The 21088-nt window shown below is 41.6% G+C and overlaps 1 protein-coding gene across 1 annotated transcript in view; it reads left to right on the top strand.

Annotated features, from left to right (window-relative positions):
• LOC122791403 (neuronal acetylcholine receptor subunit alpha-7-like) overlaps positions 1–21088 on the top strand; it is a 2335909-nt gene that overhangs the window by 1269052 nt on the left and 1045769 nt on the right. The window contains exon 7 of the mRNA XM_044059149.1: positions 10859–11053. Within this exon, the coding sequence (XP_043915084.1) occupies positions 10859–11053 (195 nt within the window). The remainder of the gene's footprint in view (positions 1–10858; positions 11054–21088) is intronic.

Raw genomic sequence — 21088 nt, 5'->3', positions numbered from 1 at the left:
CAGAGTGACCTAATACATTGCAGAGCTGTGGCCCACAGAGGGAGGACATCTGTGGACAGTTCCAGCATGGCACTTCATTCACACATACTCATTACAACACAGTGTTGACAGTGGAATCGTCCAGAGAATGCAGATAGGGCTCCCCTCAGTCTGTTATTGACGGACACCTACTGTCAGAGATCCTCAGCAACCCTCTCACAGCACACACCAACAGCATGGCTGTGGCTTAGCACATTCAATCCCTGAGACCTCCACGGTGCCCCTGCTTGACAGAGGCACAGCTCACTAGCCTCACATGTTGCCTTCTGTGACCTACTTTACAGTGGCACAGTAGCCTACTATCCTGGGGATGCAGATGCCAAGCACACTCTGGCTGAGCTGTCAGTCCCTGGGGCAAGAAGCCTAGTATTGACCTCTACACCCATATGTTCAACTGTTTGCAGGTTTTTATTGCCATGGCATTCCCTGTTCCTATGACCAACTTGTGTATCTGTGGAAGATGTTTGCATATTAGGGCGATCCACTATGTCACTTATGTGTCTGCGGTCATTTACTGTGTGCACTGGGCTAATTGCTGTGTTGTGGTTGGTTCCTGGACTGACACGTACAAATACCAGATATGTGTGGCCAACTGCTAAACGGAGATATGGCCTAAGTGTGTGAGCATGCCCAGTTCAGCCTTTCCATGGCATGTTGTCTGACATATGCCTCATTAAACGGAGATATGGCCTAAGTGTGTGAGCATGCCCAGTTCAGCCTTTCCATGGCATGTTGTCTGACATATGCCTCATTTATCAAAGTGTGCGAGCATGCCCAGTGTAAGCTTTCCATATGTTGCACTCTGACGTCCACCACATATTTGGGTGTGTGTGAACTTCGACAATATCACACGTTTATGATTGTGTGTTGGGTGTCATGTTGTGTACTAACTGGCCAACTGCTTCGTGTCTGCCACAACAGGGATTATACTGTGCCTGCAGGGATTGCATGGGATACTTTGCAGACAGTTCTCAACATACTTTCATAATGACCTAACACTGTAGTACCGTATAGTGTACTGGTTCGGTACTTTCACTGTGGTGGACAGTATCCTGGGCTTTAGTCCTATGACTGCTTGACATCTTCATAGTGAGCACAACAGACTGTGTAGGGGCCAGTTGTGCACATATGACCATGTTGCAATATGTTCAGATATGGACTACCTACACCAGGCTTGTCCAACATTGCTAGTGTATTCCACAACATGGGTGGACATTGGCAAACACTAGCGATGTTCCCTAGGCCATTTCTGATGCTAGTCACAGGGTGTGTTTGTCCTTTGACACACATTGTAACTGGAGTTTGCCATTACATATGTCATGGTTAGTATACTGTGCCTCCGTCTACCTCTGACATAACAGTGATACCCAGGGTAGCCTACCATCTCCCATACACTCATCAGGATGCCTCTTGAGGGGTGTCGATATGTGGCTCTCTGGCTGACCTGTACCAGGAGTTTACTGACGTGTGGGAGTGCCTTCTGTGTTATGGATCATTCTGTACAGCTTGTCCTATGTATGTCAGTGCTGGGGTTCAGGTCTCTCATGTGCATAGCTCACTGCCATTCAGATTGTACAAGATGCAGCATGTTCATTCATTCCAGGTTGGACATGGCTTCATACGTCAGGCACAGCTTTCCTGTAGCTGGGAAGGATGGTGGTGTGTGGGGCTGCGGTTTGTTTACTCAGGCAACACATGGCATCTGTTCATGCTCTTTGCTACCCCTGGTGGGGTACTGTTGTGGACTTTACAGTTGATGGAGGTGTCTGCTGTGGTATATCCCACAGGGGCTATTGTAGTCAGTTGTGATGCTGATGGAGGATGGCTGCAGAGCCACAGTGAGTTCCCCTTATCTACATCTGCCAACCTTCATGTTTGGGTGGGTATATGGTACATGTTTCTGTAATACTACAGCCACATGTTTGTCCAGTGCAGGATATTTATCACCTTTTGTACCCAGGTCTCACATTACATGTTAGGTACCTCATGGGTTAACACCTGTGTGGTAATTTGTGGGCACTTACTGTATATCCACAGTGGTTGTCTATACACAGTTCTGCACTTAGTTTGCTGACATGGCTATGGCTACAGTTGTCTGTTTGTAGGTGGCCCTTTTGTGGGTTGCTTGTGTCAGCTGGGGGTCGGATATGGTGGGCTGTTTGTACTCCTCTGCATACATGCTCAGTCACAGTCCTTCCATGTTGGCCTATACCTATGGGACATGTATACAGAATGGGGGTGGGGGGGCCAAGACCAGGCCTTGTGGGATGCCACTCATATCCGCTTTGTAGTCTGACATGGATGCGGCATGTCTGACCATGTCAGTTCTGTCCTTGGTCTGCTTTGCAACCCCTGTACTGACATAGGGGTGTATATTTAAGCTGGTGAACATATCCATACTGAACTTGTATGGTATTGTCTAGAAGCATGTGCACGGTCCAGCTACGCAGTGTGGACCACATAGCCCTCATCAATGACCTTAATGACTGCTTCAAATGGGTCAGACATGTTTAGGGGCCGGTTCTGCTGTTACAACAGCCACAGTGTGTAGGGTCCAGTATCAGTAGGTCCACAATAGCCTTCTGTCTGCGGTACATACTGATCCTTTCCATAGCTGTGCAGAACAAGCTTGTCAGGATCCTGGGGTGGTAGTTTGGAGTATCCATTCAGGCAACACCTTTGTTGTGATGGACCACTGTTGTTGTACACTGCTCTTTGGGTACATATCCTGTGGTAAGGCTGACATTGGGCAGTAGTGTGATTTAGCATTCCATTATTCTTGGTGTCCATGTTGGCCTCAGCACAGGACACCATCACATACCTTTGATGCTGTGTGTTCTGCTTTGCAGATGATGGCTGTTACATCAGCATCTGCAATGTCAGAGGACCATCTGCTGGGATAGGTATTTTGCACTCGGGGGGGAGGGTGTTTGCACTACACCTGACAGGTTGTATGTTAGCAATATGTGTGTGTGTTTGGTATGTTGTTTGTAATATCTGTGTGATTCGGAGCATATCTGTGGATGCCCAACATGGTTCCTACCATCAGTTGGGTAAGCCTTGTGATTATCCTTAGTGTCCTGTACGTTTTGTATCTTCATAGGTTCATGGGTTCATAGTAGGCTAGACACCCTAGGCCATTAGTAAGCCTAGCTAGAGTGTGTGTGTCTTTTGCCACCCCTTGCTATGTTCAATTATGGCCATTTATGAGGTTCTTCACTGTGCCTCTGTCTGGTCGTGACACAGTGGGGACCCCCAGTATACATGTACGGTCATCCATCCACTTGGCAATATTCCTGTTGAGGGGTGACAGTGAGGGGCTCTGCCTATCATGGATTGGGATCCTGTTTCTGGGTGTGGGGAGCCTATGGGTTATGTATCTGTCCCTCCAGCACATCTTATTTCATTATGTGTTGAGGTTAACATCTGTGACTCTCACAGCTCCAATGGCTTTGATTTCCTGTGGTGTAGCATGTCCATTACTCCTGTGTTGGACATGGCCTTGTACAACAGACATACAATGCCTCTGTGTAGGCAGTGTGTGACTGCAGTCAGCTGGGGTGTCTACAGCCAGGCATCATATGACATATATTTCACACCCTTTATCCTGTTGGTGGGGTAACTAAGAGGTCTTACGAACCGCTGCAGGTGTCACGTACGGTACATCCCATATGAGTCATTGTACTAGATTATGGGTCTGATAAGGGAACAGTACAGTGGCACAGTGACCTCTGTTGATGTTGATGTGAATCCTTTCATGGTACGGTGTCCAGTATTAACAGTCTTCATAGCCACATTGGCATTGTGGATATCACATGACAGATTAATGTCGACCTGTGTCCCTAGGTCCCTGATTACTCCTTACATACATAATGGTTTGACACCTATGTGGTACTTTGTGTGTACCTTGTCTGGTATTTGGTGGGACATTCATACTGTCCAGTGTCTTCGGATGTCTGGGTGGAGTTCTTGTGTGTGAGAGTGTGGTCTGTCGCATGCTACAGACTGTACAGCAGTTTTGACTACAGTTATGTGCACATGGGTGGCGTCTGCTGCTTTGTGCATTGTCAGTTACCTGGCAATATGGGTGTCTGTGCTGCATATGGATACTCCCCCTCCTTTGATGTTTTGATGCAGGTGTTGGGGCCATAACACATGATATGTGGTATAACCTAGTAGTGCTGGTGTGCTATCACTAGGCTTGCAGCAGGCTTCTGTCACTGGACAGACATCAATGTTCTCCATAATGGGAAGTGCCTCAGGGGCATACATATTGCAGTTTACACATCTGGCATTGGTCAGCATTACCCTTATGTTTCCTACCACTTATCTATGGAGGCGGCAAAGGCCTTATCCAGTATCCAGATGCACACGGGTAACAGCTGACAGCCATCCCTGTAACAGCAGCATGGCTTGTCATGCTTGACATCTCAAGCAGACACACATTAGACCCTCTTGGACTGACAGCTGTAACTGTGCCAGCTGTTAAACATGAGCATTCTGTGTTTGTACTGTGGCATCATTCTTGGTGAGGGTTGGATGCTGCACACAGCCAGTGTCATCCCGCCCTGGGGTACATACTCAGAGGGACCATCCATGTCTCTTTTGATGTTGACCAGGGAGGTACATCTCAGGTAATTCACACCAGCATGGACATTGAGTGCATCATATTTCTGCTTGCTTTGGGGTGACCTGCGTACTTGTGTTATGTGGCATTTTGTGGCAGCCTACAAGCAGCTTACTCTACCCTTTCCCTTGTTCAGTCTGGTGAGTGGGACAGTAGTGTGTCTGCCTATACAGACACCTATTATGACTGTATCAGGCATGTTGTTTCTCCTTCTGGCCTGTGACTGTTTGGCACACCAGCTTTGAGTACTATTCGTTGCATGTGCTATGTTTGAAGGTTGTGGTTGCTTGTGATCTACTTTGGAGGCTTCTGTTGGTGTGGTGTGTTTGTAATTAAGGCCTCCGTGAATGTTTGTCTGTGTTTATGTGTTTGGTTTACAGTTGTGGTAGGTCTATGTGGGACTGGGTTTGTGGTGTATGTGGTTACCTTCTCCTCCTGACTAGTGTTGACAGTACTGAGTTTTTGGAGCTCAACCTCTGGTTTGGATACATGGATGCATCTATCACATATATTTGTATTTATTGGGGGGTGTTGTGGTTGTCTGTGTACTTGGTACTGGCGTCACATTGCCTCTGGATTCACAGATTCTACTTGTTGTGGCTGGACTTAGAGGATTGTATGTGTGGACATATGTTGTTGCCATACTACTGGTCAGTGATTACTTCCCTTTTTATGTTTGCTCTATCATGTGGTAGCTTCCTCATTCTCTTGCATGGTTTGGTAATGGCTGGAGGCCAGCATGCCAGATGCCTGCATGTATGGCATTGTGTGTTGTTGTTATTTCTGATTGCATACTCCAAGCATTCCTGGCTGTGTTCATGGAATGCCTGTATAACATGTTCTGTGGTGTGTCCCATATTCTGCACTTACACAGGGCCTTTTGTGGATTCAACATCGGTTTTGAGGGCTGCAACCTATACATTACACATGTTTTTTACTGTGGTATTCTGGCCAGGGACTGGGGTCAGGATGTGTATATCCAGTGTGATTACTCTATGGTCTGGTCTTACCAGTGAGGGGTACACTTCTCATCTTGCCATCCAGTACACATGTTGCTGATTATCACATCCAGTATGCTTACCCCTCTTGTGGGAGTAGTACATTGTTCCTGGGCATTTTGGTTTATGGAATCTGGGCAATTTTCTCCTACTGTGTTGCTGCTAGTACAATGCTACCGGTGTATGTCTGGGTATTTTCAGTCAAGCAATATAATGTGGTTTGGGGGGCTTGATATATTCATGTATTCCAACATAGGCCAGGTGCTGTTCCTGGTATTAGGACAGTAGTCTGCAGCAGGCTATATACTGTGAGGCAGTTTTAGCCATTGGTATTTGACCATGGCTATTCCATGCTGCTTCTTGTTGTAGTACCAACATGGGGATGTGGTTATCCTTGCCATTTCCTGCTAGTCACCCTCCTTTTGTAGCTTGTTCCATGTTTTGTGGCTGTACAGCACAGTATGAGGTGTGACCTGGTAGTGTTAGGGTGCTGATGTGAGCCTTGCCCAGTTCTCTATTACAGGACTGGTATCTACATTCTCCATACTGTGTGCGTTTACACTGCACACATCTTGCTGTTTATACATCTGTCATTGGGTAGCATTACATCTAGGTTCCTATCCCTTGTAGAACCTATGAAGGTGGGTTTGTGTTTTGAGACTTACCTATTCAGGGCATGTTACTTTTGTAGCTTGTTCCATGTTTTGTGGCTGTACAGCACAGTATGAGGTGTGACCTGGTAGTGTTAGGGTGCTGATGTGAGCCTTGCCCAGTTCTCTATTACAGGACTGGTATCTACATTCTCCATACTGTGTGCGTTTACACTGCACACATCTTGCTGTCTATACATCTGTCATTGGGTAGCATTACATCTAGGTTCCTATCCCTTGTAGAACCTATGAAGGTGGGTTTGTGTTTTGAGACTTACCTATTCAGGGCATGCTGTGGGTACTGACAGCCTTTGCCGGTATCCATGGGACATGGCATGATAGGTGCACGCCACCCCTAGCAGGTGGTGCATCATGTCAAGCTCCGCATATCTTCCCAGCCTGAAACACATTGGCTCCCGTTTGACTGACTGCATTACTTCAGCCAGTTATTGCACTTGATCATCCCATCGTCATTTTGTGACTTCATGCTTGGTGAGGGTAGATGTTAGTCAGGATGCTCAGGTGTGCATATAGTACATGGTGTTACATGACTTAACACATAGCATTCATGCCTCAGGTGGTGCTGCAGGGCTGCCTCCTTCGGATGCGCATATTACACTTCCCTGTACATGTTTGTGAGCAGGTCATGTCATTTTAGGCATCCATGTTATTATTTGAGTGAGTCAAAGGGGGTATCATTTCCAGGGTTCTTACTGAGCCAGTGTATGTGCTATGCGTTGCCTCTTTGCCAAGGCCAGGGCATACTGGGCACGCCTCCTTCTGCCTACTGGGGCAGGCTCAGGTTGTTCCTCCTCCGAGTCACACTCTGCCTGTGATGGCCTTGGCAATGGTGGGGGGCTGTTTGGCCCGGCCCTATGCTGGTCCTGCTGCAGCTGTTTTCACAAGATCATATTATGTAGCATAGCACATACCATGACAATTTGGGTACATGTAGTTGGTGTGTACTGCAAGGCTCCACCAGATGTGTCCTGACACCGGAACCGTGACTTGAGCAGCCCAAACACACGCTCTATTACATTACGTGTTTGTGCGTGTGCCTCATTATGGCGTTCCTGTTCAGGTGTGTGTGCGTTTCTGATGGGTGTCATCAGCCACGGCTCCAGTGCATAACCTGCATCCCCCACTAGGTGTCCGTGTGGGATGTCCCCATTGGCAAATGTCTGGTACAGCTGCGTCAAATGCCAGATGTGGGAATCGTGGTAACTCCCAGGGCAGCCAGCACACACATTCATTATTATGCCCTGGGCATCACACACGACCTGGCAGTTGATGGAGGGGAAGCCCTTGCGGTTAATGTAGGCCCTACCCCACTCACCGGCTGGTGCTTTGATGCATATGTGCGTGCAATCTATTGCACCCAGTACCTCAGGGTATTCCGCTATTTGCTGGAAGAGATGCATATTGCTGGCCAGTACCTCACGGGCATTGGGGAAATATACATGATCACCGACATGTGCTGACATGGCATCCAGGAACTGGTGCAGTACTCTGGAGGCTGATGCCTGTGATATCCCCATCATATCACCAGTTGGTCTCTGGAAGGTATCTGTTGCTAGTATTCTTAGGCCAACACATACCTTGGTTTCCACTGGGATGGGTTCCCCTCTGTTGGTTCTGTGTGTGAGGCGTGGCCTGCACAGCTCAACAATTTGCTGCAGGAGCTCTCTGTCCACTCTATAGCGCTCTACTATCTCCAGCTCATGTAACCCGTGGTAGGTGACCCTGGGCCTGTACACTCTTCTCCGCCTCCTCACTGTGGGTTGTCTGGCACCATCTGCATTGTCACCACCCTCAGCAAGTCGCCTATGTCTCATTATGACAGCTATGGCAGCCCCTAACATTTCTGCTCTGAGTTCAGCTTTTTCAGTTTTCACTTCTATTAGCTTACTCCTGTCTTGCAGTGTCTCTTAAGGGAAACATCCTGCACTACTGTTTGCAGAGTTTTAAGTGCTGGGCTGGGCTACTATTCTGCCTGTGTAATTGCCTGCTTCTAATTGTTTTCACCTGCTAGCTTCAGCAGTTATCCCTGCTAGCTTCCTATTAATTCTGTTGCTTCCTTTTTCCTCTCTGTTTCCTCAGGGGGGAGCAACGTGCATACTATCTGAAACACGCTCACAGTGGCTTACACGCACGCACACATGCTTACACGGTTCAGAATCTACTTATTCGGGTTAGAACGTGCGTACACCCGCGCAAACACTGTTACACGTCTGCCAACAGCCTCCAACATGCTCAGCCTGCCCTACACGTGCGCACACTGTCTTACTCGCGCTTCATGGCGTGCACACGTGCGCATGCACGCACAGCAAGAAACTTTGGTGTAAGTAACAGTGTACACTTTCCATTTCTTGACTTTCCATGACTTATCTAGTGGCACACCTCTTTCCATGATCTGTGCCTGTCATCTGTCATGTTACACTGGCCTCCAATGAACTGCATTTCTTTCTACCATTCCCCCCTGTGATGTCACCTATCTCCTACTCTATTCCTCCCCCTTATGTATCTCTTACACTACTCAGACTGTGCTCATTTGCTATGTGACTGTGTGATTCAGTATCCGAACCCTCATTTACATGAGATTGCCTACTAATGCTTAGTTACATGTCTTAGACTCAGCTTCCCCCCTTAGCAACCACTACACGATGGCCATGTTGGTTTTGGTCTGCTTGTCCCTGCATTGTCATTCCATGTATTGCATGAAACCCACATTTGTGGGTTTATAACCTTTTTTTTTTATGTTTTCATACAGCGCAGCCCGTTTGCGCAGGGCTGCACTGGGTTTACACATCGGGGATCGCCGAAAAAAAAAATTATAATTTTATTATTTTGGCATCGGGTTCTATTGCCAATGGCCACATATTTGGCCATTGGCATGCTGCCTGAGTCATATGCAACCTTTTTTGGAGCTGACATGGCTCCGTTGTGGAATTTGCAGAAATGTACTCAGTTGTCAACTGAGTACATTTCTGCAGCTAAAACGTCTCCTACACGGACTGCTTTCTGCTTCGTGGATCGCTAATATACCTCATTTGCATACCTTTCAGATGCAAGTGAGGTATTTAGCATGTCCACGCCCAGTCCGCGCAAGAGACGTTTTAGCTGGTCTCTTACACGGAGCTTAGGGCTGTTCCTGGATTGCGAGGCTTGCATGGAGTGTTGCACGTCTCTTACACTCCGTGCAAGCCTTCGTGAATCCTGCCCATTGTTTCCATAATGATATTACAGACTGATCCTTTCTTCACTGGTATTGGAAAGCCAAATCTTGATTTAAATTCTCAGTTTAGGTTTGTCAAATTATTCCTGCTTTGCAATTCTGATAACTGCATTATGCTATCATACTCCTAAACTACTTATGCACCTTTTAGAAACTTTTGTAGGTTAATATGCCTTATTTCATTTTATTAGTTTGTTTGTTTCTTTCTTTTCATGGGGGACCCAGAAGCTCTGTCTGGTTAAATGATTTCTCAGGCTCACATAGTAATCAAATGGAGACCAAGGAAGCTACATATGGGAGTACAAGCTGAAGCTTATAAATAACTCATACTTTTAATATTTTGCAGTAAACTGCCAGAGTCTACTAACTTTGGGTAAATGTGGACATAATGTGAGGTCAACTTAAGTAAAATTCTACTGTGTCTAAAGTTGTAACTGGTGATATTGTATTACAGGAAGAGTCAGCAACATACTTCAAAATAACTTGTTTGAAAGAAGGAATGCCAATCAGATGACAGCTCTTTAAAGTTTCATTCCCAGTTCCAAACTGATGTGCAATGCATAAAGGCACTAGTCTCTGGATCTAAGCTATTTTTTATTTGCAACTCTATACAACAATAGACATCTGATATGTCCACTTGAGAATGAGTTTCACAAATACTAGCAATCTACATTCTGAAAAGTGTGTGTGTGTGTGTGTGTGTGTGTGTGTGTGTGTGTGTGTGTGTGTGTGTGTGTGTGTGTGTGTGTGTGTGTGTTTTATTCATTATTTTAAGATCTTTAGAAAGAAGTAGGTAAACAGACAAATAAAACTGCTATATGGATTATTTGTTTTTTTGTCGTCTCTCTCTCTCTCTCTGTTCGTTTTATCTATCTATCTATCTATCTATCTATCTATCTATCTATCTATCTATCTATCTATCTATCCCTTTATTAACTTGCAGATTTCACAACTCAAATGTGGTATCTGTTGGTGTACTTTCCCATTTTGTCCAATTCTTTTTGCCAGAAATTACCCGATCAAAACCATTTTTTTTTGTAAAAGGCACCACTGTCATTTGTCTACAGCACATATCTTAATTCCATCTCAAGAGCTGACTTTAGGTAGGCCCTGCGACTACTGGTGCAAGGGGTACAGTATCAGCGCTTTCAAATTGTAATGGAATTTGGCTTTGCATTTTGACTTAAGTAAATTTGATCTTGTAATGAAATTCATCTTTCTAAGAAAAAAAATAATATAAATACATAACTGTAGTATTTATAATCTTACCTTCTTCTGTAGTAATTTGCTTTATTTTGTTACCTTACAGGTGTTCCTGGAAAGAGGAATGAGCTGTATTATGAATGCTGCAAGGAACCTTATCCAGATGTGACATACACAATTACCATGCGAAGACGAACTCTTTACTATGGTCTTAACCTTTTAGTCCCTTGTGTCCTCATATCAGGATTATCACTTCTTGTATTTCTGTTGCCTGCAGACTCTGGAGAGAAGATCTCACTAGGTAAAACTGTATTATGAAGGCTGAGAGAAGTCACTAAACAATTCATTTAGAAACACTTAAAAGTAAAGGCAGTTTGGAATCTTAGAACATTATTTATACACATATCCATCTTATGAAATATTGCTGACCTCTCACTGGGTCAATTCACAGATTTAACTCATACTATCATAGATGCTAAAAACAACTAGAATGTGGGGTGTAAACAGTTGTATTTCTACTGTTCTAAAACTTACTGAATTAATAAATTAAACTGCTATTAGAGTCTAAAGCAGTTCAGTTCATATATGCAGTAGTATTAAATATTTCTTTATTCTAATATTTTGGCTCTTCACCCTGGGTATAGTTATTTACACTTTTATATATAATATATAAATGCTGCATTCAGCTTTCATAGATGTGAGAGGTAGGCATTTTTATGCTCTAATACGTTTTGCCCAGGCACAGCCACCAGTCATATTCCTATGTGTACAGAGCAGAACATCAAGTAACATCTGTAATGCATCCAGTACAACTTTCTCACTTGTTAACCCAATCACCTGGGCTCTACCAACATGCCTAAGTTATATTCAGCATTAGTGAAACTTTTAGGATTCTAAGTTGATATGACTCAGTAAGACCATCTCATTGGAAATTTAGGAAAATACACTTTCAGAGGCTGTACATTTGATATATTAATCAGCCTTATGAACACTCTTGGTTCAGTAACATAGGACATTTAGAGCTTAGTCCATACAACATGCAGGCAGCAACAGGTTCATAGGTATTGTAGGACAGTGGATATATGACTTGTGCCCGCACAGCTAGCTGGAATTTTATAAATAATTATATGGCATTCGTATATCAAGCTGAACTGTACAGATGCTTGTGCTGAAAATGTATTTGTGAGCTTTGCTTGTGTTAATTGTGTTAAAATGTATGAACAGTGCACCCTACAGAAATGAAGAGAATTGTACATGTATTATGGTATCTGAATTAAATGTATATGTTTTAATAGAGGACACTGGTACAGCAGTGGTTATCCAGCTGGCTTATTTAAAAAAAAATAAAAGAAATGTAAGTGAGCCGTTAAATCATTGAATGTCACCCCACAGTGCTAAGTAGGACTGGAGATGATCGGTCTGGGACAGAGTCTTTGTTCGTTAGCTCAGTGAAAAAAGAGGAGGCCTCCAGGGACTGCCATATACATTTGAATATGAATTGTAGCAGTCTGTTAAAGTCCTGTCTCAAACTTCAAAAGGAGATATTGTGAAAACCTTGAATTAGGTGACCAGATGAGGTCATCCTGCTAGTTATCTTGGATATTATGTTTTACAGGGAGTAATCTCAGAGTACAGAGTATTCTATTTGGGATCCTGACTAGAAAGAGTGCACAAATATCTCATCTTACCTTGCCCAAGTAAGTTATTAGGGAACAGTAAATTCTCTTAGATTCAGTCAGGAATATAGTGAAGATTAGCTTATAGAGTGTTTTTCTTTATTTGTATGAGTTTGTGCAACAATCTTCTTCTTCTTCTTTCGGATTTTCCCGGTTAGGGTTTGCCACAGTGGATCACCTGTCCACTCATGATTGGCAGTGGAGTTTTATGGTGTCGAGTTGCCAGCCTGGCACCCAACCTTCCACAGAAGGCACACACACGCACACCTAGGACCAATTTAGAGTGTCCAATCAACTTATAGCATGTATTTGGGATGTGGGAGGAAACCGGAGCACCCAGAGGAAACCCACGTGACCACAGGGAGGACATGCAGACTCCACACAGAAGGCACCCAGCCGAGGATTGAACCAGAGAACCTCTTGTTGTGAGGTGGCAATGCTAACCGCTGCACCACCGAGGCCACCCTATGAGTCTGTGCAACAATGTAGTTTTAGTATTTTTTGTGATTTGAACTCTGGGGGTTTATGTGAATAAATATTCAGTATTTTCATGATCCCTTATTATTTATCATTAAATGTATTTCTTATGGTGGATGATCCCTGTAGACAGTACCTAACCTTTGAGAATACTTATATTTATTTGGTGACACTGTGTGGGCCACTCCAGAAGGCCTAGCCATCTTGGTGAAGTACTACCATTTGTATTAGCATTAATATTACACAGTATAATTAGAGACTCTTTATTAAGGGCCTTAAAGTAGCCGATTGTGAAGTGTCTGGTGGCAGTGATAACTACCTTATACTCTGGGCAAAAGAGGGCACAGCAAGTACATCTGTGCCAAACTTTCCTAGGTGTGTGTGTGTGTGTGTGTGTGTGTGTGTGTGTGTGTGTGTGTGTGTGTGTGTGTGTGTGTGTGTGTGTGTGTGTGTGTGTGTGTGTGTGTGTGTGCGCATTTGTATGTGTGAAAAATCAAACCTCTCAGTGTGTGTGTGCCAGCTAGTTGGGACAAGGACACAAAGCACTGGGTTCATAGAAACGGTGCCGGAGGACTTGGCATGGACATTCGGCTGATGACCTAACCTTAGAGCTGTATCAGTGGGGAGTCTTATTGGGGATCTGGAGGGAGACAGATATAAAGATATCCAGACCCCGGGTTGAGTGTGTTCCCTATGTGGTCTTAAGGGATATTGTACTTGATGCAGATAGGTCTGCATCCGGAAATACTGAGTGCATCCATTTGTATTCCAGGTGCAGGTCCCTCTCCACTGTCAGTGGTGAGGGTTTCTTGATTACTGGCCCAGCATGGGGATGACACATATTGGTGCCCATCACATATTGGTAGCAGTGGTGCACATCACAGGTATGTACTAAGCTAATGACCACCAGAGCCTTTATAAGCCTAGCTGAGCAACTCACTCCTACTGTGTTCCCTTGAAACATGCATCTTAATTGGAGGGTGATGTTTGTTAGGTGGGGTATGTTAGATAGGATGTTGCAAAAAACTTATGGGGGAGTATATTACTTAAGGAATGTTTACTGTCAACCTCTGGCTATAAGAGACATGGAAGCCAGCACTGGGCTGCACTTATGATTTTCCATTCAATGGCCAAGGTTACATTTGAGTAGGGTTAGGGGTAGATTCTGCTTCATATGGATGGGAGCCAATTCCAGAGCATGGGGATACTTTGAGGTGAACAGAAAAAAGTAAATTTGGAATTAAAACATAACAAAATGTTATAAGCTACATGTTGAGCCCTTGAACGGTTGAAATAACTGTTGAAATGACTGGAATATAATCTTTAGGACTTAATATTTGGAATTAGAATGACATTTAGTTATAAAAAGAATACTAAAATGTCCCTAAAGTGAAGGAAACTTTACTGTGCTAAAATCCTTGTGAACAGATGAGGATAAAAGAACCAAATAAGAGTTTCTCCTATGAGTTAACTGCAGCTTTAAAAAGGAGCAGCTTTTACTAGAAGTAGTAATGATAAAGAGCATAACCTATCACAAGAACACATTTCACAGATAAATATGTAGAGTTAAAATTAATTGTAATAAACGTGTATTTTAAAAGGCTAGATGTAATACATAGTGACAGGATACAACATGTTCAGTTCTCTAAAGAAAACTTTAATTCTAAGTCTGGAAATAAAGCAATACAAAAGGCAAAAGATCTTATGATAAATACTGTATAAATGGGAAACAAAAACAGCAAGTTTAAAAAATGGGGGAGCCTGACTTAAATAATGGGGTAAATACACATTTCAGACTGAAGGTTGCTGCAGAAAAAAAAAATCAAAGAATAATCTTAGAGCAAATGGAACAACAAACACACATATGTAAAAAGGGCAACATAGCATAGAATGTGTCGAAAAACCCAATGCTAGAATTTATGTAAATAATTTGGAACTTTCAAAAAAATATGATTTGTAGAATTATACTCACTGTTGCAACTCATAAACTCTTAAAGTACACAAACTTTTTGTGGACCTTGATCTGAAAATATTGATTTAACTCAGGTCAGTCCATTGTTTGGAAGCAAAGTCACTTTTACCCATAATTAAAGTTTGTCACCATCAGTTGCAGAAATGTGTTGCCTGATCATACTTCAAATATCTGATTGTGATTAGAACAATGACCACATTAAAGTGTTCCATCTTGTTTTACACATGGTAGTTTTGCAAAGCCACATTAATGACTCCTTAACTTGATCATGAAAGCAAGAACAATCATGTTTTTTATCCAGAGACAAGTCCACATACTGAACAATTATAGAAGTTTTGTGATTATGTACACCACATATAGTAATGTATCTCAAGCATATTTCCCAGACACAAACAGTGCCCATAGAAAAGTATTCCATCTTGCTTCAAACAAGTCCACACTGGTCCCACAAACTCAGATTAATGATTGTTTAACCTGAGCAAATTACATGAAATGAATATCAGTATAGGAATATCAGTCACTTTTATCCATATATACCCAATATACCTAACATTAATCTGATGTTCTTGGCTGTGCAAGCCTAATATGTCTAACTGTAATTAAAAATAATATTATCTACTTTGTTTCACACAAATGGTAACTGATGTAAAGTGTTCCAACTTGCTTCATACAAATATGCATTAGTGTATCTATTTTATTTCACACATACAGTAGCTACAGTAAATTATTACAACTTGCTTTATACAAATATACATTAGCACTGCAGTGCCAACATAATGGCTATTTAACCTCAGCAAACAACAGCAGAGTCAGCCATTTTCATCAACAGACAGCTAGCTTCTCATTCCTAACAGTTATAGACACGTTATTGATTGTGTAATGCTCAGATAAGATTATGGTAAAATGGCCAAAAACAGTGTTTATTTTTTATTTAAACTGTAGCAACAGTAAAATATTCCAGTTTTCTTCATACAAAGCATCTTAATTTTGTAAATAAAATACTCGCACATGAGCACATCGACAAACACAGGCAAATATGGACTCGGTCTCTCTGCTGTTCTCTGTAATTTCTCAGCATTACTACTAAGCACACACAGTGTATTCAGTCACAAACACAAACAGACATAAGCATTACACACAGGCAATCACAAGTGCACAAGCAATCACTCTATATTTAGTATTTCAACACCCATGCTACATGTTTGAAATTCCATGCTTCTGCTCTTCACCTCTGGTTTTAAAGGAAGTCTGTCCTCCTCTATTAGTAGTCTTCTTGGTCCCGTAGTAATGTCTGCTAATCCTCTTTAGCATCAATACTCAGATGATTTAGTTACTTTGAAGTAATCTTTTGGAAGACTGTACAGAGAGTACAGAGCAAACATTCTGAGGAGACCACTTATGTCACAAATTAGTACACCTTGTCTACAGCCTTTCAGTCACATCTCTACTGTGGTTTCAGCATGTTGTATTAAAAAGCAGAGGTGTGATTTGCTGCACAGCTGTGAAACATTTAATTAGAACTGGTAGGAATATTGCAATGCTACAGCATACAGAATGTTACCAACAAAGCTATAAATGTGTATATTTTTCTTTGTCTTCTGTTATACTTTTACAGAAACTGGATCCACAACTTTATGATATGTTTCAATACCAATTGAAGCTTAAATAAAAGAAATGTGTTTCACTATAGGGTATTGTTGTTTGTAAATGGAGACACACAGGATCATCATAGTGGAAGGAGGTTGATTAAGCACTCAAGCATCACATGTTAAGCTACAGATATTGCTGTGTTTGCCACTTGTAAGTACAGTACTTTATGAAATATGATTGTAGAAAGTGGTAGTTGAGCAATGCCATCTCAGGAGTCAAGATAAAAATGTTCTCCCAGGCCATGTAACTATTTGAATTTCCTGCTTGATATACCCATATAGGAAGTAACGAGTAGACTAACAACAATGTGTTTTACAATGGAACATTTGCTTTCCATCCTGCATGACTTGTAACAACACACTTTTATACAAATTTAGTGTTTGAGCTTGAGAGAGTGCTCTGTAGTCAAGGTACTGCATCATGTGTTTCTAGTGTTTGATGTTTTTCTTAAATTTACTGCACTAGGGCATATTCAAATGAGGATATACACATAGCCAAGAGTAGCATATTCAGCATATATATATATATATATATATATATATATATATATATATATATATATATATATAGTACTAGAATTTTAGGAATCAGAAATAAGATATTTACTGTCTTTCTACAATAATTTACTAGAATGGAATTGACATACTTCTGCTTTGACAACTTTTCAAAGAATTAAGAGAAAGCCAGACATGAAGGAACTAAATGAACATTCCTTCCTGTTAAGCTAACATAAATAAAATAAAATAAAAAATACGTACCTGATTCTGTGCATACAAAATCGTAAAGAAGTGCACTGGTTGCCATGCCCACTGTCACTTCTAGGCCAGTTAAATATTGTTTCACATGTTTTAATAAAGTTATAATTAAAAAAAGATTGTTGTTGATGCTGTTCACTTACTTTGAGTACTACTTTTTATGTGCCATTATTTTATATTATAGAATTAAGTCAACAGCAATTAAATTATAAGTGCTTGACCTAGGCAAGACTAAACCATTTCAGTTTATTTTAATTGTATTATATGATATTATGAAATGAAGTTAGTGGCTACTGAGTTGGTGGTATTTGACCAGGGCTAGCCTAGCAGTTTCACTATGGGTATCACAACAGATTTTACTCTACTACTTGATGCAGAGAAAAATAAAGAAATATAGCAAATTATTTGATCAAAGATTAAACGTATGCAGCACTGCACAGTGATTTCAGTTACTGATAAAAATTTTCAAGTGAAGCTCTGTCTAGAAGTGAAGGACACATACAAACTGCAAAAAAGTGATTATCTGTTCTGTGTAGACACAAAAGGAAAGTCTTACTTGTCACACTTAGTGGAAAAAAATGAAATATAATCTTCAATGGACAGGTGGGCTTTTTATAGTCAGTATAATAAAATCTGAGCATCTGACCAACAGCATAAAATGCTTCAGCTGCAGATGTTAAGCAGTGACTTAATTCACACACCAGTGATTTTGCAGGTATTAGGAGGTCAGCACTGGGACCGAAGATTATAATGACAGAGGCTTCAACACAAACTGATAGACTGTCTACAGAAGAAAGGCCTGCACTCCTTTACAATGAAGAGGGATGAAAAGTAACTACAAAATGGAATGGAATAAGATTATCATCATGGACTTTTTTTCACAGTCAATGAAAACAAATAAAATTTTCCTGTCTAATGACCAGTCAATGTGAATGTAAATGCAGTTATACAGTGATTTAAATCAGTTAACAATTATTCATTTTAGGTTCATACTAGTACAAAACTGAAGCACACTGTTCTGTAACAATAGCACAGATAAACAGGTCAGTAGGACAGTCACACAAAGAGCAGTCTGCATCTTTTCCTCAGTGAGACTCCCTGTTCTGCTCCAACTTTGCTGTAGAAGAGCTGCATAGCAGCCTATAACTGCTATATCAGACAATCATTCACATACACACACACAAACACACACACATGCACACGCACATGCATGCACACACAAACACACAGACATACATGAAAACTGAAATTAAAAATGTTATTGCATTCTACACCCTGTTGACTTCTTCTTCTTTTTTCGGCTTTTCCCAGTTAGGGTTCGCCACAGCGGATCACCTGTCTGCTCATGATTGGCAGTAGAGTTTTATGGTGTCAAGTTGCCAGCCCAGCGCCCAACCTTCCACAGAAGGCACACACATGCACACACTCACTGCTAGGGCCAATTTAGAGTGTCCAATCCACCTACAGCATGTCTTTGGGATGTGGGAGGAAACCGGAGCATCCGGAGGAAACTCACGTGACCACAGGGAGGACATGCAGACTCAGCACAGAAGGCACCCCACCTGAGGATCGAACTGGAGAACCTCTTGCTGTGAGGTGACAACGCTAACCGCTGTGCCACTGTGGCCGCCCACCCTGCTGACTTATTACCTCAACAAAAAATTAACTTAATCTTGACCTCACCATGGCAAAGTACATAAAATACACAGACTTACATGATGAATCCTAACTGTAAATGTAATTAAATTGCATTGCAACTTGGAATGTTGATACCAACCTACTTGCACCATGTGTGTCCCGTGTGTGACATATGTGGCAGTACAGTAATATAAGACAATGAATGGCAAATCTACGTATTTTACTCTGAATGCATTCCACCACAGCTCTTTACTTGCTGCCACCCAGCCCCACAGCAGATTGATCACACTGCCCACAGCATTAACTTATCAATTCTCTTGCCCCCAGGTTGCCCTGACCACTCTCATTGTGCTCACTAACCATCCCAGCTTCTGGACATACCCACTCAATTTGTAATGTCTTGCTATCTATGCGCACTCCTGACCTTACCTGCAGCAATGGCTACTGCAGCCCAACAGTGTGAACCTGGGTTTGGTGCTCCACTATCTTACAATGGCTTCAGAACAGTGTTTGCATTTCACTGCAAGTGGAGGACTTTTCTACATGTGCTAATCTATTTCACCATACATACACAACAGACTATTAAATTCATCCCCTGGTAGATCATGTCTACTTTTAGTTATAAATGCAAAGAAACATCTGCCTCTTGAATGTGTGTGTTGTCATTTTTTGCTTGTAAAATCTGTCTTATTTGCTATATCATTTGAATGACAAAAATGCAACCTTTTTTGAGAAATAAATATTATTTCAGCTTATACGCTGTATGACTCAAAACACCAGAACATGCCATATTTATATCTTTACATTGATATGAATGACATAAAATGCAGCAATGTACTTCCTATATAGGGATACAAAGTCCTTTTCATGTATAGGCAGTCTAAAATCTTTGGCACAGTGTCTAGGGGAACCATAAACAGTTCAGTACTTAAGACAGCAGGGATCAGTTAAAGTAGTTGGTAGGGCATTGCTTTAAAAAGTATGTCTTTCCCTAAATAGCAAATAAAAGTGAGACTACTATCATCCAACGTCTTTATCTCCATAATTACACAACTAGCTATAATTGATGAAAAAGTCAGACTATTAGAACAGGGAACTATTTCAAAAATATTTCTAAATTCTACAGCACAAAACATTGATCTGTGGTTAACTGTATATTAATTGATGAAAAAATCAGACTATTAGAACAGGGAACTATTTCAAAAATATTTCTAAATTCTACAGCACAAAACATTGATCTGTGGTTAACTGTATATTAATAAGCCTCATGCACTGCTCATTTGCATATCCTGAGCACTCATCCTCCATGACTCCAGCCTGATCTTTAAACAAGTAACACCTAAAGCACCTAATCAATCAGATCATCCCAGTCTATCCAGTGTAATGGAAAAGACTACCAGTACAAAGCCACCTAGTTAGCAGCAGTTGTCTGTCATTTATCTTCTTATTTTACTCTGGACATTGTATTTAAGTTTTTGACTCCCTTAAATTCTTTAGATTGCTATAAATATATATTTTTTCGGCTGGAGTCACATCCCTTGGATTTTCATTATATGTCACTATACCTCTTTACCTCTTCATCGTACATGATCTTAACTGGTGCCTACTTTCTGTTTTCCTATGTCTGCTATCAGGCAGTTCATTGCCTTACTCCATCCCCTATGCAGCATCTTTTATTTCCCACATTCATCAGACATCATTTAATTTATAAGTTTGTATTCAGTATTGTACAGTGCACTAGCCAAACTCTGCAAATACTAGAATTAACTTAATGAAATGTGCCCTCTGTGTTTCCTAGTTACTAATATACAACAATGAAAAGATACACTCTCTTGTAGTGTCTGGGCTTCACCCTCAGGAGGCACCCATTCATAAAACTCAGCTTTACAACAATCAGTGAAATCAACAAATCAAATCATCTTCATCTTTTATAACATGGCATATATCTACATACCAGCTTTTTACATGGTCTTTCTCCTTCTGCCAGCTTGTCCAATTGTAATTATTTAACAGCCATCTGTTTTTACTTCTTGTTATGTAGAAGGCTAAAGACATTTTAATTCTTTATTAAACCTCAAGCAGATGTCTATCTTTTCCTAAATTATAAAGCAAACTGACATAGCTGGAATATAAAAATGCAAAGTTTAACCATCATCTTGACCATGATG

The sequence above is a fragment of the Protopterus annectens genome, chromosome 17.part0, assembly GCF_019279795.1.
Source record: "Protopterus annectens isolate FY-2018-M chromosome 17.part0, PAN1.0, whole genome shotgun sequence".
In the NCBI taxonomy this organism is placed as follows: domain Eukaryota; kingdom Metazoa; phylum Chordata; order Ceratodontiformes; family Protopteridae; genus Protopterus; species Protopterus annectens.
This window is presented reverse-complemented; position numbering and strand designations above follow the sequence as displayed.